Genomic DNA, 19,528 nt, shown 5'->3' with positions numbered 1-19,528 from the left:
ACGCTTGTGGTACTTGGGTTGAATAGGAATGTGAAGGTATGCATCCTGTAAGTCTATGGAAATCATGCAGTCATTGAGAAGAAGGGATTGCTTGATACTTCCTAGGGAATCCATCTGGATTTTTGGGGGGTAGATCACTCAGCTGTTGAGATATTTCAGATTGAGTACTGCCCTCCAGGCTTTGCGATCTTTTTTGAGAACGACAAAGAAAATTGAATAGGTGCCTAACAAGTGTTCTTCTGCAGGTACTGGCTCTATTGCTGCCATACTGATGAGATGCTGGACACATTCCCTCACAATCTGGCATTTGGATGGGGATAGAGAGGAGTGATGAACTGAGCTTGAGGGTGAATGATCAATTCTATGCAGTAACCATAGGACCCATTGAGCCATCATTGAGTGCTGCCAAATATGTATGAATGCTTTTGGGCAACTTCCCAACTTGATTGCTGATGGCATCACTGGTGTCTTGGGGGGTTCTTGGGAGGGGTGGAGATGTTGAACTTGTTTCCCTGTTGACCTTTTGGAGAAAAACATGGCTTGTTTCAGGTTTGTTTTGGCTTGCGTTCCTTCGGTCTGCCTTGCTGCCTGTAGTGACAAATGACTGATTTGTCGGAGAAGCACCGTTCCTCCTGTTGGGTTACGATAACTTTTCTTTTATCTTTAGAGTCAAGAAGAAAGTCTTTGAGTGTTTCTTCATTGAATAGCATTGTTCCATGGAAAAACACTATGGAGAGGTTGATTAGGGAAGAAGTCTGCTTACCACTGTTTAAGCAATAAGGTACAGTGTGCTATGACATCTGCCACCATGGAGCATGCTGAAAACTGTGATGTACCCACGGTGGCATCTGCCATGAATACCGCCCCCCTAGGTATCTTGAGTAGGGTGTGGCAGATGTACACAGGATCCTGTTCTGGAGTTGAGAGAAAATCCTTCACTCATGCATGATCACAACAAGACTCTTATGCCAGATCTCAGCACCTTAGATCTCCTCACCACCATGGATCCTATTACTACCTTATTACTACCTTATGTTTCTGAACCCTTCCTCTTAATTTCCTCTTTGATGGTCTAACCAGTTCCTAATGACCTGATCTTATGGGTGGAAACGTGGCTTCCCTTAATTTCTTCTTCCAGGTAGGAACCTTCTTTTTATAATATTTTTATTAAGTTTTTTAAAAATACAAATAAAATTCCAATACACGTTATAAAAAAACTTTTCTATTTTCTATCTCCTAACCCATTTTCTGTTGTTATTCTCCCCCCCACCTTTGCTGCAAGCTATCATCACTCTATTTTATCATAATCATAACATAATAATCTTGAATTCTTTCTGTTGCTCATAGTTCGAAACCTGGTTGCAGGTTCTTCATATTGTAAAATTTCTTCAAATAATCCAAAAAGGGCTTCCATTCTTTAAAAAAGAGTCATCATTAAATTTTCTTATTTTAGCTGTTAGTTTTGCTGAGTCAGCATAGTCCATTATTTTACTTCTCCATTCTTCTTTAGTGGGAACTTCTTTGTCTTTCCAATTCTGAGCACAGAATTTGGTAAATAATAGCTGCTTTGGTTAAATACATAAACAACTTAACCATCCTTTTTGGAATTTCTATCTGTATAATCCCTAGCAGAAAAGCTTCAGGTTTTTTAAACATCTTTTTTATCTCATCACATATTATTTCCCAAAATACCCTATCTTTTTTTACAAGTCCACCACGTATGAAAAAAGAACCGTCTGCTTGTTTACAGTTCCAGCAGTTATTAGAAAATGTCTTTTACATTTTAGATAGTTTATTAGGTGTTAAATACAATGTAAACATCATTTTCATATATTTCTCTTTTAAAGCATGGCAAGCAGTGAATTTCATGCCTACTTTCCACAACTTTTCCCAGACATTCATTTTTATAAAGGTAAAAGGTAAAGGTACCCCTGCCCGTACGGGCAGGGTTGTGCGCTCATCTCACTTAAGAGGCCGGGAGCCAGCACTGTCTGGATACACTTCCGGGTCACGTGGCCAGCGTGACGAAGCTGCTCTGGCGAGCCAGCACCAGCGCAGCACACGGAAACGCCATTTACCTTCCCGCTATAAAGCGGTCCCTATTTATCTACTTGCACCCGGGGGTGCTTTCGAACTGCTAGGTGGGCAGGAGCTGGGACCGAAAGACGGGAGCTCACCCCGCCACAGGGATTCGAACCGCCGACCATACGATCAGCAAGCCCTAGGCACTGAGGTTTTACCCACAGCGCCACCCGTGTCCCTGCTTTCATTTCTATATTATGTTCTAAATATTTAGCCCATTTTATCATTTCTGATTTCACCATTTCACCTCCCATTCTAGTAGTAGTTTATACATTTTTGAAATCAGTTTTTCTCTTCCTTCAAGGAAAATCTTTTCAAAGTTGGAATTTTGGTTTAAGGAGGAGGAGGTTAAGGCAACAATGATTAGATGGGCACAGGACATTGGACGTCCAATAATGATATGGCCGAATGGGAAGAACTTTGGAGAACAAATATGAAATTTAAGGCATGTTATAACATCAGAGAAAATATGTTAAAGATGCAGCACAGATGGTATCTCACCCCCTCAAGACTATCAAAGATGTATAAAATTTAGCAAATACTTGTTGGATGTGTGGTAGGAGTAATGACGACATGTATCATATGTGGTGGACACGTAGAAAGATCAGAATGTTCTGGGGCTTAATTTAAAAGGAGTTGAAAAAAATGTTTGGAATAACTTTGCCTCCAAAATCTGAGCTGCGGCCTTTAGGGAGGTATTCTTCTATGCAACGGCCACAGCTCAGACTTTGGAGGCAAAGGGGTGGAAGGAACAAGAAGCCCCAACAATAACGGACTGGCGAACCAGAACAGTGCACGGAAATGCCGTTTACCTTCCCGAACATACATACCTGTTAAATTTGTGACACCTGAAGGACTCAGATGCAACCACTGGCACGCATCAGGATCAACGCAAATATCAGCTGGGATATTGACATCAGGGTTTTCTTCACATGTTTGCCAGGGAGCTAATGTGATATCTACTTCATTATTGTATCCAATGGAGGTATCACTGCTAACACTTTCACCTGCATAGCCAAAAGTGATGAGTAAAACAGTCATTTGAAAGAAGACATTTTAAAAACATATGCATACGCAATAGTGACATCAGCATATTGTACCACAAATCACTAGCAAAGCAATAAACACCTCTTTTACTGAAACTCACTCTGTTCTCCTTCTCTGGGACTTCCATGTGATTGTTGCATGTCTGCTTTGAGATCTAATTGAGATGGAGGGTTGCTTGCCTGTGTGAAAAAAAATACAGGAAATTGTTTCGACTACAATTTATTTTCTTATCAAACTGTCTCAAATTAATGGAGGCATGTACTTCCAGATAATTGCTCAAAACACTTGCAGATTAAGAGCTGGAACACATTAGTTGGAGGACAGCAGTTGTTGCTAGCATCAGCTTCTTCCCACTTTTTGTGAGTTGGCCAGGGGATTGAGTGTATGTGTGGCAGCAGTAGCAGCTGGTGGGGCTGTGTGGGTGGTTGTAGGCACAGTGTTGGGAGCACTGGCTTGGCTTCACTGCTGTGTCACACTGTGTGGTGCTCCTGCTGCCCTCCCCCTCCTCCTCTTGGTAATCAACAGCAACACAAATTGTTGGGAAAGTCAGGAGACCAAGAGCTCTGGTGAACTCAAAATCATGCACACTATTTTGTGCTATTTTGGCTGACTTAATGAAGACATTGCCCTAATAAGGATTTTTTCTTATGGCCCAAACAGGGGTACCTTTACTTTTTAATGCACATTAAAACTTACTTCTTGGGCTGTACTTTCCTTGTTCATGGACCTCTCAGTTCCTTGAACACATTCAGCATCCAAAGTTAAGTTCTGTGAGCTTTCTGTTTTTCTAACTGTGAAATGGAAGGTAATATTTTAATTCTTTAAAAAATACTTCATTCAAATATTGGGATTATCAGTTAACAAATAAATATGACACGCTAATCAAGCCATTGTGTCAGCTATGCACTTAGACTATTTTATTCTAATTTCAATCCTCATGCACAAGATATTAGCATACTCTGGCAATCCAAAGTTTGCTTAAGTACAAAAAGCAATTTAGGGTGGAAAACCTTAATGGAGGTGGGGGAGAGTAATGAAAACAGACTAATGAGGATTAACTATGCTCAGTGGGTATGGAATGCTGACCAACTATTGAGGGACAGCACAGAAGCTTGGGTAGGAGGGGCAATGAAATTGAGTGGCTGGGAATGGAGGAGAGATGATAAAAAGAAAAAATGGTGGAGAGAACTTTGCCATTGTCATCATTATCCATTATATGGATAATATTTCATAGAATCATAAAATTGTAGAGTTGGAAGTCCATCTAGTCTAACCCTCTGCAAGTCTTTGTTTACACTATTTTTAAATGTTTTCAGGGATGAAAGAGAGCTGTCCACAGCAATCAATGAAGAAATCAAAAATTGTAGCTTCAAATGATATACAACAACTCTTTGTGTTGTCTAGTGCCATTGGGCACCTCTTGTACATTGAGATTGGGCTGAAGCTTAGAGAATCCAATAATCTTGTGATGTTATCCATTGCTTTAATCCCTACATTGCAGGCTGGGTTGAGAGAATAATATGCAGCAACCCTGCACTGCAGTTCACTTGTATATCCCGACTGCATGTTGGAGTGAATAGGTTAGCACTGCAACATATTCCACTGTTAGTTAACATTGTGGCCCAGAGGTGAAGCTGAGACAAGTTTTGATTCCCAGCCAAAAATCCCCTATAGCTCTCAGGTTGCAGCAAAGGTCAATCTGCTTATTTTGTCCCCTCAGACCTCCTCCTCCATCAAACCAAACATTTGGTTGCATCCAAAATCTCCATGCTGCCTTGACTTGCATGCAGACTGGTTGTACTTTGAAACATTCAAAAACTATTTTTAAAATGTGCATGAATATGACTCAAGTTACTTCTGGGACTCCTATCCAACACTATCTTTGGACTCCCCTCTCCTTATAGCCACAGACTCATGTGGTACAAGGGCAACATTTTGCTGCAGGCCCCACTTGCAATCCATTATTTAGCAAACCTCTCATAAAAAGTCTGGGTTACACATACAATATTATTAAGAGGAGGTACTTAAATGAAATGCTTTTTGGTGGGAAGGGGGCTAGAAGCGAGTAGGAATGCAAAAGCATTTTATTCTGCCTGCATTTTTAAGTGAATGGGCTTAATTTTATTCTCCCAAACTAATACACTGATGGGAAAATAAAAGCATCATTTGGGCCTCAAGCTTCTCCAGATTTTACATTAGAGCTCACAGCTCCAAAAAGCACCCAAGTTTTTTTAAACACACACACACACACATCCTGTAAACCACCCAGAGTGGCTGGGGAAACCCAACCAGATGGACAGGATATATATAAAACAACAACTAGACAAAATGTGCTTGGAAATGGGTTAAAAAATAGATTAATGCAAAAACAGGATGGAACAGAGTTATGAATGGACATATGAAACTGGCTGGTCCATCCATCCCTGGGGAGGGAGGGGTGCCACAAAACAGCCTATTAAGGAATAAGCATGATGTTTTCACTTTTTTGTAAATAAGGAAAATAAACATGGAATACACTTGCAAATTGTTTTAATGTCATAGCTGACGCTTGTTAAATTATAAACCAAATAGTCAACATTAACTAAATTATTACATTATTTGTTGCATTAGTATTAAAATGTTTCAAATTTTTTTTGGCTTTAACCCATTATATTTGTATTCCTCTCATGTCTTGAAACACTAGTTACCTAAAACGATATGACCACCAAAATTATTGAACATGGGATTAAAGGGATTCATAAACTCTATAGCATGATTTGCTGGAACTTGTACAGCTTATTCATTGTAAATTGAGAGCATACTCCCCCTCCCCAACATAGGCTGCAAGGGCAGAGAAGTCCTCCTGAATTCAGTGGGGTTTACTTCCAAGTTTGTGATCATGGGGTATAAACAGACAGACAGACAGACAGACAGACAGACAGACTGGACTATACTAAAGCAGTTGATCGGTATTGTTGCAATGTAACAGACTAAAACTAATCTTCTTGCAAAGTTACCATTATAAGATATACTTTTATTACACAGTGAACATTGTGGTGGAAAATCACAGTTGTTGCCTTCTAAGAATTCTATTATACAACAGGCATAGTGACAAATACATGGAGCTATGAGAACACAGCACTTGCCATTGTTGCACAAAACATTTCAAACCAAAACAAGAACTAACTTCCTCATTGAGGCAGCTCTTATTACTTCTAAATTACCTTGGAAAACATCAGAATTACTTTGGTCTCTAATATCCGAGGTGCTACTACTTCGAGTTAATTGTTCTTGGTCTGAAAATGTGCCATTACATTCTGTTCCTTCTATATTTTCTGGCTGGCGATATTCAAGTCCTGTTCCATTTTCTGACTGTTGATATTCTTCAGCTTCTGTAGGTATTGGTACAAAACTATTTCAGTCATACGCCAATTACAAATGCCCATGCCTATAGCATCAATAACACTGTGAGACATTCAAATCATTAATACATTTGTACCTCATTATTAATTAGCAGAGAAAACAAAATAAAATGTTAACTATTAGGACTGATCTAACATGAATTTGGGAATCATAGCTAATAGTTCTCTGCTTAAAATTATGGGAAGAGGTGTGATTTCAAGGCTAGAAAGGGTATGAGGAAAAGAGTTAACACATCTATTTGGATGCTGTTTCTTTCCTTCAAATCAAGCTCCCTATTTATAGTGGAAAAACAGAGTTGTGTAGTGTCTTTCACAACCTAAGTTTTGCTTTATTGCTTTAATAGTCAGGGTGTTTTGAGTGAGTATACTCTGTGGTAATTCCCCAGTCTCTTAAAATCTGCACTCTCAATAAAGTGCTGAGAAAGTGAATTCTGCAACCTGTTTAAATTATGTTTTTTGAGCAAATTTGTATACATTTCTTCAGTTTGCATCATTTATTCTCCTACTGTTGCTCATGGGGAGGTGCAAAGAACCAAGCAGAACACTGATCTGCAATGTAAAACTTGTAACTTAAATATTACTTTCAGGGATTATTATTCATATATATATATATATATATATATATATATATATATATATATATATATAAAAATAATAATTATATTATTAAAAAAGAATATCTAGAAGCTATTTCGCTTTTGCTGTGGCTCAATCACATTAACATGCACTGATATTTCTACCAAATATAAGCATGATTAGAGGAGTTCAGAATGTTAAAATATTTTCCTTTCCACCTGAACGGTTCACCCCAATGTTTCAGCTTGATATCTCATCTAGCTATTTGAAGTTTAAGTGTTGGAGTCTCAGAAAATGCATCAGCATAAGATATGGTGGAAAAGATTGAAATAGAAATATGAAGTTTTGGATTTATCTGGTTCAAGGCACAATTTGATTTGTGAACCCCACTTTAACCCCGTGTTCTGTCTCATATGTATTTTGAATGTGGGGGGGGGGAATCAGTATTTCTAGAGTATCAGGTAATTAACAACAACAAACAGGAACTGTAGCAAATGTTGCCTTGGCCTAACATGTATATCCCAAAGAAGGTAGTTCCCCAACTTTGGAGGTTTTCGTTTCCTTTAGTATTGTTGGTTTATGCTGGTAAGTACAAAGTACTTTTTTATTTTCTTCTTCCTTTATCTTTCTTATTATTCTAGTTTAGCTAAGATACCTTCCCTCAGTTTACTATTTTGTCATCTTTGTATGTGTTTTCTTTAACTGGGCAAGCAGCCTGATAACTATGCTAATAGTTACATTTTTACATGTTAACATTTTTCTCTTGTGGGAATGCTACTTTATAATTTTGCAAGTTTCATAAAACCTTTAAATGTAATTCCCATTGTCATTCACATACTCAAATTCAATAGCCTGTGATCAAACAAAAATCTTTGTCAAATCTATATTAAAGAAAGACCTGAGTTACAAAACTGCTTTGCCACTTTGCCATCAACAGATTTAGGAAGTGCCATAGATGCAGCAATTCCAACAACTCCAGTTCACTTACGTTTCAGCTGATTAGAAAGTCAGCTTAATTTTTAGGATTCTTACAAAGCAAAATATAACTCCACACAACTAACAACAAAAAATTGTCATGAAGACTTGAGCTACGGAAATGACTGTACATGAAGATGGAGGCACATACAATAGCAAGAATGGGTGTATTTTAATTAAAATTGACCTAAAGAGGTCAAATATACAACAGATTTCATGGTCATAGATTCTTACAGTTATTAGAAGTCAAATTCTTAGGTTTGCTAAAATTGTGGAGACAGCAGAGTTCATTACACAGAAGAACTTCTTTGAACACTAGTTTTCCTTGGTGGCGCTGTGGTCTAAACCACAGAGCCTAGGACTTGCCGATCAGAAGGTTGGCAGTTCGAATCCCTGCGACGGGGTGAGCTCCCGTTGCCTGGTCCCTGCTCCTGCCAACCTAGCAGTTCAAAAGCATGCCAAAAAGTGCAAGTAGATAAATAGGTACTGCTCCCGCGGGAAGGTAAATGGTATGTCCGTGCGCTGCTCTGGTTTCGCCAGAAGCGACTTAGTCATGCTGGCCACATAACCTGGAAAAACTGTCTGCAGACAAACGCCGGCTCCCTCGGCCAGTAAAGAGGGATGAGCGCCGCAACCCCAGAGTTGTCTGTGACTGGACTTAACTGTCAGGGGTCCTTTACCTTTACCTTTTTTTCCCTTGGAAAATCCACCCACACAGTCAATACACAAATGTCACCAAATGAACGTGAAGGTGGAAGGAATGAAGAGTCAGTCATAATGCACATCTTAAAAGCAGAACTGGTGCAGTTGAGATTTTTCAAGAATAGGCGAACCAGGAGGAATTTGAAAAGGGCTATGGGATTAACAAGGAATCCTGAGAACTTGAAAGCTGCGCTACAGAATTTGGAACGTTAGGTGACAGATACTTGCATTTTGGGTAGAACCATGATATTACACACTACTATTTTTGACCAAAATACAATAATATAAATATAGTTCAGAATACTGTGTGTATGACACAGGAAAACATGAATACAGAATATTGAGAAAAGAAGCATACCTGAAAGTGTGTGAGAGTAAGAAGTGTAAGAGACACCAGGTAAGAAAGAGCTCACAGTATGAAGGAGTAGAGGTACACTTTTAGTGACTGGCAAAGCCTCACAGAGATGAGCGCAGTTGCTGATAGACTGACTTCGCTTAGCTTCCAGGGAGAAATAAAGTGACAAAAGTAAATTCAAAACAGTAACGCAATACTTCAGTTAGAAGGACACTTTATTTAGCAGAATATTGCATTTAAAGAAAAAGAGCGAGGGAACTGAGAAAATTCTTAAATGTGAATTCCCATATACACGTGGCATTAATTTTCTACCAATGTAAATTAACAATGCAAAAGGAATTCATTAAAATGTAATCCACAAAAGTGCACATTGTTTACTGAAGATGCCACTTTTTTTTTTTAAAAAAAAGACAGTTTACTAAACGTCCCACCAGAATGGATGCTAGAGCATATAAAAGATACTTCCTGCAGTTGTTCTACAGCCTGAATTATTCTAGACTTTTTTTTAAAGTTGGCTAATTGCAAAAATATTATTTGTCTTCGATGTGATTCATTGGTCTGTTGGTACTGCCAGAAGCATATTCTGTGCCCACATGGTCAGTTACTCTTGAGCAAATGGGCTATACCATCATCTAAGAATATGTGGATATCTGTAGGAAGATGACAGTAAAGGCACACCAGTGGGGGGGGGCAATAAATATGATGGAAGGGCAAAATGGATCTGTCTCTCTTATTGGAACTTCTATTTTACTCTGTAGATTCTCTGTAAATAAATATGTTTACTCAGAAAGTCTACCAGTTTAACTAAGATTTATAACAAAGTAACTAATTTAAAAATTGAAACCTTAATTAAAATTTTCATTTCCCCCCCATTATGTTTCAAAATAATTATATTCACTAAAACAAAAAAAGTTTGTTTTTTCCAAATGGAGAGCAGTAATAGGAAAATTTTGTTCTTCATCTTTGGGAAGTAGGGTTTGTGCAGGTGGGAAGATTTGCATTTAGTATCTGAATGACAAGAAAAAAATACAATAGTCAAAAATTATTGTATCCTAGGGTGGAGATGCAACAACCTCTTAAACGTTTTGCCTATCATGCCCTTAGTAGAAGCATAGGAAACTAGCCAGAAAAGGGTAGCAAGATAATTTGATACAAGTTATATCAGAGCTTCCCTGAGAAATAGTTTAAGTAAAACAATCAAGATGGCTTAAGTGAGCAGGCTAATCTACACGCTCAACACAGTGAGGCAAGCTAGGGTATTTGGAAACAAGGTGTCTCAGCATTAGCCAGTGTGGTTTTCTTCGTAAGTTGTTGGACTACAGTTCCTATTAGCCCCAACCAGGATTGTCAATGAACAGGGATAATGGAAGTTGTAGTCCAACAACATCTGGAGGGATTGGATTGGATATCTCAGGGGTGGCCAGAGAGTGATGAGGAAACAGTGTTGAGTTGACAAGGAACCAGTAGAAAAGTGAGATGAGAGTGAAGGTTAAAGACATATAAAGGTTAAAGAGTGGGGGGAAATCTATCTGTACGCCTTCAAGAGTAACCAGTGTAGATGTGTGCACATGCTGACAAAATGTTGAATACACTGCTAGCGGATCAGGAAAGTGATTTACCAGGAACTGGTTCTAGCAGATCAGGATGAACCCTTCACCAAGTGAAAGAAACTGAAAAATGTTTGAAAACACAAAGAACATTCTCTTTCTCTCTCACTCCAGTAAATAACATGCAAAAGAGTTTACAAGCTTGTTTCAGTGCATGCAAACCTGACATCCATAGTCTCTTTCTATGTCTCTTTCGGATTAATTCTGAACTGCAAAATAAACCTGAGTAATAATAGTATTTTTATTATTTACTGAGATAAAGTGAGGTATACTTCTTAAAAGAAGGCTCAGGATTATTATGTTTAACTGAACATCCAAAGGTTTTAGAATATTACAGGAATGCTTATATTCAAGCTTCTTTTCTAAAACTATGAATTTATTCAGTATATGCATGCTAATACTAATGTCTACATACTCCTAAATCCATATGACAAAAACTTACTTTTGTATACTACAGTGTTGATGGTTTCCAATTTCAACTTTCATTTTAGCTTGGCAAAAAGAAATATTTATTTAGGTATGAGGTTTCAGCAACTCACAGGTTCTTCTCCAACACTGTATATAGTTGCGATATTCTTTTTTTTAAATGGCAATGTTTAACTTTAAAAATGTCATAAATACACCAAACAGTACAGCTGGTTCTGCTACATTTTTCATACTGCGTGTTTTTAATGAAATTCAGGTTTGATAAGCAATTCAGTGTTACATAGTTAGCTATCTGAAAAAAGACTGAAAGAGTAAACCATTTACTGACTTCATCGTTGAGGACAGATTATAATCAGAGGCTGCAGTTGGTAGTTTTAGGCTTGAATTCAGAGTAGCAAATGAAAAAACTGCATCCATTTGTGGAAAGCCTGGCAATCCAGCAGAGGCTGCTACTCATGGAAGAGGGAAGAGAAACCATGTATTCATCCTTCTACCTACAGCCTCCTATGACACCTCAACCCTTCTATTGGAGAGTTCTCCTACCCTCCAGGAGCTTAACAACAATAATCTCTCCAGGAATGAAATTTCACTTGTGAGATCTCTGGATCCAATCCTTAGTCATTAAACTGCACTATGCCAGCTTTTAACACTATGCTATAAACAACTATCATTAACATGGTGAGTTGTAGGTTATATGGCACTGTAATAATAAACAAAAGGTCTCCAACCCTATATCAGGATACATAAGATTCGTAGGTTTACATCAGTGATGGCCAAACTTGGCCCTCCAGCTGTTTTGGGACTATAATTCCCATCATCCCTGACCACTGGTCCTGTTAGCTAGGGGTGATGGGAGTTGTAGTCCATCTGTTGTAGAACCGTGATTGGGCTCATCCCTGAAAGGGAGGGTGAAACGGACTATAGAGATGAGGTGGAGCGGCTGACAGAGTGGTGCAGAGCTAACAACTTGCTCATAAATACAAGGAAGACAAAGGAGCTTGTGGTGGACTTCAGGAGACAGAAGAGCAATATCCAGCCACTTTTGATTGATGGGGTCTGTGTGGAGAGGGTAACAACGTTCAGATTTTTGGGCATTGAATTACAAGAGGATCTGTCCTGGAGTGTCAACACAAGGGGGCTTGTGAAGAAGGCGCAGCAGAGACTGTACTTTTTGAGTATTCTAAGGAAAAACCATCTTCCGCAGAAACTGCTGCTTGCCTTCTATCACTGTGCCATTGAGAGCGTGCTCACTTATGGCTTATGTGTGTGGTACGGAAGCTGTACTACCCAGGACAGGATGGGGTTGTGCAGAGTTGTTAAGGCAGCAGAGAGCATTGTTGGCTGCCCACTTTCCACCTTAGAGCAGATTTATGCCACAAGGTGCCATAGGAAGGCACTGGACATAGTAAAAGATCCATCGCATCCTGGTCACTGTCTCTTCGAGCTCCTGCCGTCGGGACGGAGATACAGGACGATGAAGACAAGAACGAGCCGTCTTAAGAACAGCTTCTTCTCCAGAGCGATCTCAGCCCTGAATGGGAAGCCTGGACTTTGAAAGTCATCTAATCTTCCTTGCTGTACTATACTGTATTGTTTTAATTAGTGTTTTTATGGAGCAGTCAAGTAATTTCGTTGTCCCTGAGAGGGGGCAATGACAATAAAGATATTATTATTATTATTATTATTATTATTATTATTATTATTATTATTATCTGCAGACAGACTACCCTTATTCTACCACCTTCTAACTGAAGAGCCTGTTGCACCATAAGCATTTTCTATCATGAGGTCCCACCTCCAACAGAAGCAATGTCTGAATTTACCAACTGACTGATAGAAGTCTGGATGATTAAGAATGCATAGGTTATTGTTGGAATGGGAAACAAGGGATGAGTTGTTAAAGTCTGCTATGATGCACTGGGTGAGAGAGATGACATAATATAGAATTAAGTGCGTGGGGGAAATTGTGGAAAAGCTTGTTATACACTAAAAGAGAACTTTATGAAGAGGATATATAGGTGGTTCCTAACCCGGAGCAAAGTACCAAAAATGTATAAATTGGAGCCAAGTACCTGTTGGAAATGTCAGGAAACGGAAGTTAGGTTCTATCATATGTGGTGGACTTGTAAATTAGCTAAAGATTTCTGGGAGATGATATATAATGAAATGAAAAAAAATGCTTAGAAAGACTTTTATAAAAAGACCAGATACCTTACTCTTAGGAATCTTAGGAACAGATGTCCCCACTGATAAAATGAATTTATTCATTTACGCAATTAGAACAGTCTGGATGGTATACGCTCAGAAATGAAAAAAGAGAACAACACCAACAAAGGAGGAATGGCAGAAGAAATTGATGGAATATGTAGAGTTAGCAAATTTAACTAATGTAATAAAAGAACAACAAGGAGATCTTAAGGAAGAGTGGAGAATGTTTGTAGAATATCTTAAGAATCATGGTAAATAAACTAAAACGTTAGCAGGACTAGAGTAAAAACAGTTTAAAGAAATAATGAGAAGGGAGAGAAAAAAATCTGAATTAAATAAATTATGCAGTACTATTGGGTAATCAAGAAGAACCATGGATTGGGGGGGAGGGGAAGTAGTTGATTATTGTATGGTTGTATTGATTTGAGTATAAAAAACGTGTATTGGAAAATTATATAAAAAAGAAGATGATGATGTCTGGATGATTAAGGAACATGAAACCCCAACATGAAAAAGACCATTAGGTAAATGGGATTTCAGTGCACTTAAACAGATGACCTCAGGTGGGACCTGAGCTCCACCCAATGGCTGAAGCAAAATAGTCTTTTCTCTGCACATGTAACAGTGGCCTCAAGTGGGACTTAACATAGCTCACCCATGTAAGTCGGGAAGCTACAGGAAAGAAGAAAAGGGCTTCCTAAGGTTTAGGGAATGTGTAATAGCACACACCTCCCAACAGCCACTTCCAAAGAAGCAAATCTTATAATGCTTTACAAAGGTCCTGGGTCTACAAATTTCAAGCAAAGGAGCCTTCAGGGAAAATGTTGCCAATGTAGCTACTGCTCTAGTGGAATGAGCAAAAGCTTTAGTTAGTGGTGATAATTTAAGGCCGGTGTAAGCTAAATAAATATAAGCCTTAAGCCACCCAGCCTAAGTAGATGTGGACACCTTCCAGCTCAGGGAAGAAGAGTAGGGAAAAAACAAAACGGGAATCCAACTGGTGGAATGGCTTAGTCCTAGAAATCTACACCTTTAATTGCCAGGACACACCTAATGACTGCTAGGAGTTTTCAGAAGTGTGGACAGAAAGAAGTCAGCTACTGCTGACTGTGGAAGAGAGATAATTCCGAGGGAGGGAGGGAGGGGGAGGGCTAATTTGAAGGGTTACCCCATCCTTATGGAATAACACAAAGGTTCTTGTCCACTGAAAGGGCATTGAGCTCTGATATTATTCAAGCTGAGGTGACAGCAACCAAAAACAGCACTTTGAAGGAAAGCAAGAAAGAGGCGCAGATTTCAAGGCCCGAAATGCAGCTTCTGCCAGACTGATAGTACAGTGTGTAAACCCTAAGAGGGGAACCTGTACTGAACACTAAGAGATTTTAAGATAGCTCCACAAAGAAAATGTTGAAGGAAAGGGTGAGAACTGAGAGGCACAGATGGGAAAATGAATAAAACAAAGCTACAAGCTTGAACCCACAAAGTTGCAGAGGTAGGAAGGAACCACTTCAGTGAAGGCAAAATCAGAAACAGGGGATTCCAAAAGAGGAAGCAACTTTTTATATTGTTTTGTGTAGTGATTTTGCCTTCAACCACTAAGTGAAGCTCATATCCCACCTGAGGTGACTGTTACATGCACAGAGAAAGAATGTTTAATTTCCCCCATTATCTCAACAGCAAAGGTCCAGTGCCTCACAGTCACACCCACCATGGTAGAGATAGCTGAACCAGAAACACTCACATGGTTGTTAGATCATGTACACTGTGCCAAATGGCAATTAGCTAAGGGTGGGGGAGTGGGCTGTCAGACACCTAGAAGGCTCTGCATCAAGGCCATGCAGGTACAGTCTCAGGTGTGCGACTCCATGACCAGAAAAAGAAGAAGAGTAATTACAAGGCAAGTCACATACTCAAACAACCCAGTATCAAATAGCAGAAACACATTCCAATTACTATGAACATAAAATCACCAACATTTAAATTTTTTATTGATGATGATGACATTAAATTGCCTGTGCCTAACCTGTTGCTCTCTGACGCACTACATTCCTTGCTTTCTCAACTCCTGGTACTCCTGAGGTGGTAGCACTCCTAAACCTCATTGGTTCCACAACTTCAGGATTTCTCCAGCTTAAGGAAAATGATCTTCCAACTGTAGTTCCCTTCTGAGGTTCCAAATTGCCACCTTTCAAATAATGGAATACAGAGGGAAAGTACTGTGTTTTAAAATGAAAACAACTCAAAAGGAAAAATTCTAAATGAACAAATTCATCTAGTTCATGAACATAACATCAGTTGACGCATCTCAGATTGAAAAAGAGAATGGATGAATAAATATTATAAGCAGGCTCTTGATTCAGGGAATGCGTTTCAAGATAGTGATTCAACCAATGAGCAAAGGCTATTGGAAATTAACAAGGAGAATATGCAGGAGATGAATTCAGTGGATCTTCTTCAGAGAAATTAGCATTCATTAGGAATTCTCAAAATATCAAACACATGGACAAGACATTCATTTGAATGTTGGCGAAAAGTAACACTTCAGCATGTTCATGCCCAAGTTCTTATACAAAAAGCTACAAAGTGTGGTGGAAGAATAAAAAATATTAATCTCTTGTAGCACGGGAAGTGAGAGAAGCCACCTCTTCAGTTTCTTCAAACACTAGTGTTTTAGGAAAGCAATTATGACCATTCACTCTTTCCACAGTAAACATATATATATTTATAAATATTAGTGTGTCTGTAAGCAGATGGCTGCATACTGGGGAGCCACAGACACATTCTTCTGTGTGCTTACAGACATGCATCTTACTGTTACAAATACTTGCTGCAGAGACATATTGAGGATATACAGCCACCCACTTGCTACAAAAAGGGTAGGTATTTATAATGGCACAGTCTGGGACATCATACCTCCATAAGTTAGCAAAGACAAAGAAATCAGTCAGATATATAAAACGGGCTTGAAATGGACTTTTGGCAAATATATAATTCTTTAACTAAGCCTATTCCTGAAAGAGGATGTTCCATATTTTCATATATTAGAACATTTCAAATTAGCAGTGACAATTATTAATAATAATAATTTATGTATTCATACATACATACCCCTCCCATCTGGCTGGCCTTCCCCAGCCACTCTGGGAGGCTCCCAACAGAATATTAATAATAACAATAATAATAATAATAATAATAATAATAATAATAATAATAATAATAATAATAAAGAGATAAAACATCAAACATTAAAAACTTCCCTAAACAGGGCTTCCTTCAGATGTCTTCTAAAAGTCCAGATAGTTGTTTATTTCCTTAACATCTGGTGGGAGGGTGTCCCACAGGATGGGAGCCACTATTGAGAAAGCCCTTTGCCTGGTTCCCTGTAACTTCATTTCTCACAGTGAGGGAACCACCAGAAGGCCCTCATGCTGGACCTCTGTGTCGAGGCTGAACAATGGGGGTGGAGACGCTCCTTCAGGTATACTGGACTGAGGCCGTTTAGAGCTTTAAAGGTCAGCACCAACACTTTTAATTGTGCTCGGAAACGTACTGGGAGCCAATGTAGGTCTTTCAGGTCCAGTGTTATGCAGCCACTCTCAGTCACCAATCTAGCTGCCACATTCTGGATTAGTTGTAGTTTCCGGGCCACCTTCAAAGGTAGCCCCACGCAGATCGTGTTGCAGTAGTCCAAGCGGGAGATAACTACAGCATGCACCCCTCTGGCGAGATGGTCTGCTGGCACGTAGGGTCTCAGCCTGCGTACCAGACGGAGCTCTACCTCTCTTTTAAATCAGAACCAGTGAAGGCGGTGAAGGTCCTGTGTCTGGAGGCGGTTGGAGGATGGATGGCGGCTAACAGATTGAGGTTGAATCCTGACAAGACAGAAGTACTGTTTTTGGGGGACAGGAGGCAGGCAGGTGTGGAGGATTCCCTGGTCCTGAATGGGGTAACTGTGCCCCTGAAGGACCAGGTGCGCAGCCTGGGAGTCATTTTGGACTCACAGCTGTCCATGGAGGCACAGGTCAATTCTGTGTCCAGGGCAGCTGTTTACCAGCTCCATCTGGTACGTAGGCTGAGACCCTATCTGCCTGCGGACTGTCTCGCCAGAGTGGTGCATGCTCTGGTTATCTCCCGCTTGGACTACTGCAATGAGCTCTACGTGGGGCTACCTTTGAAGGTGACTCGGAAACTACAACTAATCCAGAATGCGGCAGCTAGACTGGTGACTGGGGGCGGCCGCCGAGACCATATAACACCGGTCTTGAAAGACCTACATTGGCTCCCAGTACGTTTCCGAGCACAATTCAAAGTGTTGGTGCTGACCTTTAAAGCCCTAAACGGCCTCGGTCCAGTATACCTGAAGGAGCGTCTCCACCCCCATCATTTTGCCCGGACGCTGAGGTCCAGCGCCGAGGGCCTTCTGGCGGTTCCCTCATTGCGAGAAGCAAAGCTACAGGGAACCAGGCAGAGGGCCTTCTCGGTAGTGGCGCCCGCCCTGCGGAACGCCCTTCCAGCAGATGTCAAAGCGATAAACAACTACCTGACATTCAGAAGAAATCTTAAGGCAGCCCTGTTCAGGGAAGTTTTTAACGTGTGATATTTTACTGTATTTTTGGTTTCTATGGAAGCCGCCCAGAGTGACTGGGGAGGCCCAGCCAGATGGGCGGGGTATAAATAAATAAATAAATAAATAAATAAATAAATAATAATAATAATAATAATATTTTATTATTATTATTATTATTATTATTATTATTATTATTATTATTATAGATTATTATTATAGATTATTATTATGATAAACAGCTGCCCAGGACACAGAATTGACCTGCAACTCCATGGACAGCTGTGAGTCCAAAATGACTCTCAGGCTGTGCACCTGGTCCTTCAGGGGCACAGTTACCCATTCAGGATCAGAGAGTCCTCCACACCTGCCTGTCCCCTATCCTCCAAAAACAGTACTTCTGTCTTGTCAGGATTCAACCACAATCTGTTAGCCACCATCCAACCTCCAATCGCCTCCAGACACTCACACAGGACCTTCACTGCCTTCACTGATTCCGATTTAAAAGAGAGGTAGAGCTGGGTATCATCTGCATATTGATGGACACCCAGCCCAAACCCCCTGATGATCCCTCCCAGTGGCTTCATATAGATTTAAAAAGCATGGAGGAGAGGACGGAACCCTGAGGCACCCCACAAGTGAGAGCACAGGAGTCTGAACACCCATCCCCCCCAACACCACTTTCTGGACACGGCCCAGGAGGAAGGAGCGAAACCACTGTATAACAGGGCCCCCAGCTCCTCTAGATGGTGCAGAAGGATGTCATGGTCAATGCTATCTAAGACCACTGAGAGATCCAGCAGAACTAGGAAACAGCTCTCACCTGTGTCCCTAGCCCACCGGAGATCACCGACCAGCGCGACCAAGGCAGTTTCAGTCCCATGGTGAGGCCTGAATCCTGACTGGAAGGGATCTGAATAGTCTGCATCCTCCAGGCGTGACTGGAGTTGTTCAGCAACCACCCGCTCAATCACCTTGCCCAAGAAAGGAAGATTTGAGACTGGGTGATAGTTGGCCACATTGGCCGGATCCAAAGATGTGTTTTTAAAGAAGCAGTTTACTAACTGCCTCTTTCAGCGGTTCTGGAAAGGCTCCCTCACAGGGGGAAGCATTCACCACGCCGCAGAGCCCATCGCCCAGCCCTTCCCGGCTTGCTTTTATGAGCCAGGATGGGCAAGGATCAAGGAGACAGGTGGTTGGTTTCACTTGTCCAAGCAGCCTGTCCACATCCTTACAGGTAACAGATTGGAATTGATCCCATGCAACTTGACACGACTCTAGCACTCTCCTGCCCTGGCCCTGCTCCCACAGTGGAGTCCACCTCTTTCTGAATCTGAGCAACTTTATTTGCAAAAAAAACTTTGCTAAATCGTTGCAGAAGATCTTGCGGTCCTTATTGGGCCCCAATGGTGAAGGTGGTTCTGTTAAATTGTGAACCACCTGAAAGAGTCTCCTGCTGCTGTTTTCTGCAGATGCAATAGAAGCGGTGAAGAAGGTCCTCTTCGCCGTTGCTATTGCCACTTGGTAGGCTCGACTCTGAGTCTAACCAGTGTCTAGTCTGATTCAGAATGAGTTTTCCACCACC

At 40.4% G+C, this 19,528-nt stretch overlaps 1 protein-coding gene across 9 annotated transcripts in view; it reads right to left on the bottom strand.

The window, feature by feature from the left end:
• The window catches only part of RALGAPA2 (Ral GTPase activating protein catalytic subunit alpha 2), a 188,160-nt gene that overhangs the window by 124,525 nt on the left and 44,107 nt on the right, over positions 1-19,528 (bottom strand). For 6 of the 9 annotated variants that reach the window (XR_014550911.1, XR_014550912.1, XM_083624410.1 and 3 more), the window contains 6 exons: positions 15,403-15,564; positions 9,142-9,282; positions 6,333-6,500; positions 3,826-3,920; positions 3,230-3,308; positions 2,913-3,089 (listed from right to left, as the gene is read on the bottom strand). Coding sequence is in view for 7 of the 9 variants with exons in the window: in XM_083624410.1 (XP_083480536.1) it covers positions 2,913-3,089; positions 3,230-3,308; positions 3,826-3,920; positions 6,333-6,500; positions 9,142-9,282; positions 15,403-15,564 (822 nt within the window). In the remaining 2 variants the exon portion in view is untranslated. The remainder of the gene's footprint in view (positions 1-2,912; positions 3,090-3,229; positions 3,309-3,825; positions 3,921-6,332; positions 6,501-9,141; positions 9,283-15,402; positions 15,565-19,528) is intronic. The other 3 variants (XM_083624413.1, XM_083624412.1, XM_083624411.1) reach the window with 2 other exon arrangements.

The sequence above is a fragment of the Podarcis filfolensis genome, assembly GCF_964270895.1.
Source record: "Podarcis filfolensis genome assembly, chromosome: 7".
Taxonomy (NCBI): domain Eukaryota; kingdom Metazoa; phylum Chordata; class Lepidosauria; order Squamata; family Lacertidae; genus Podarcis; species Podarcis filfolensis.
Note: the sequence above shows the minus strand (reverse complement) of the source record. Positions and strands in the feature narration are given on the sequence as shown.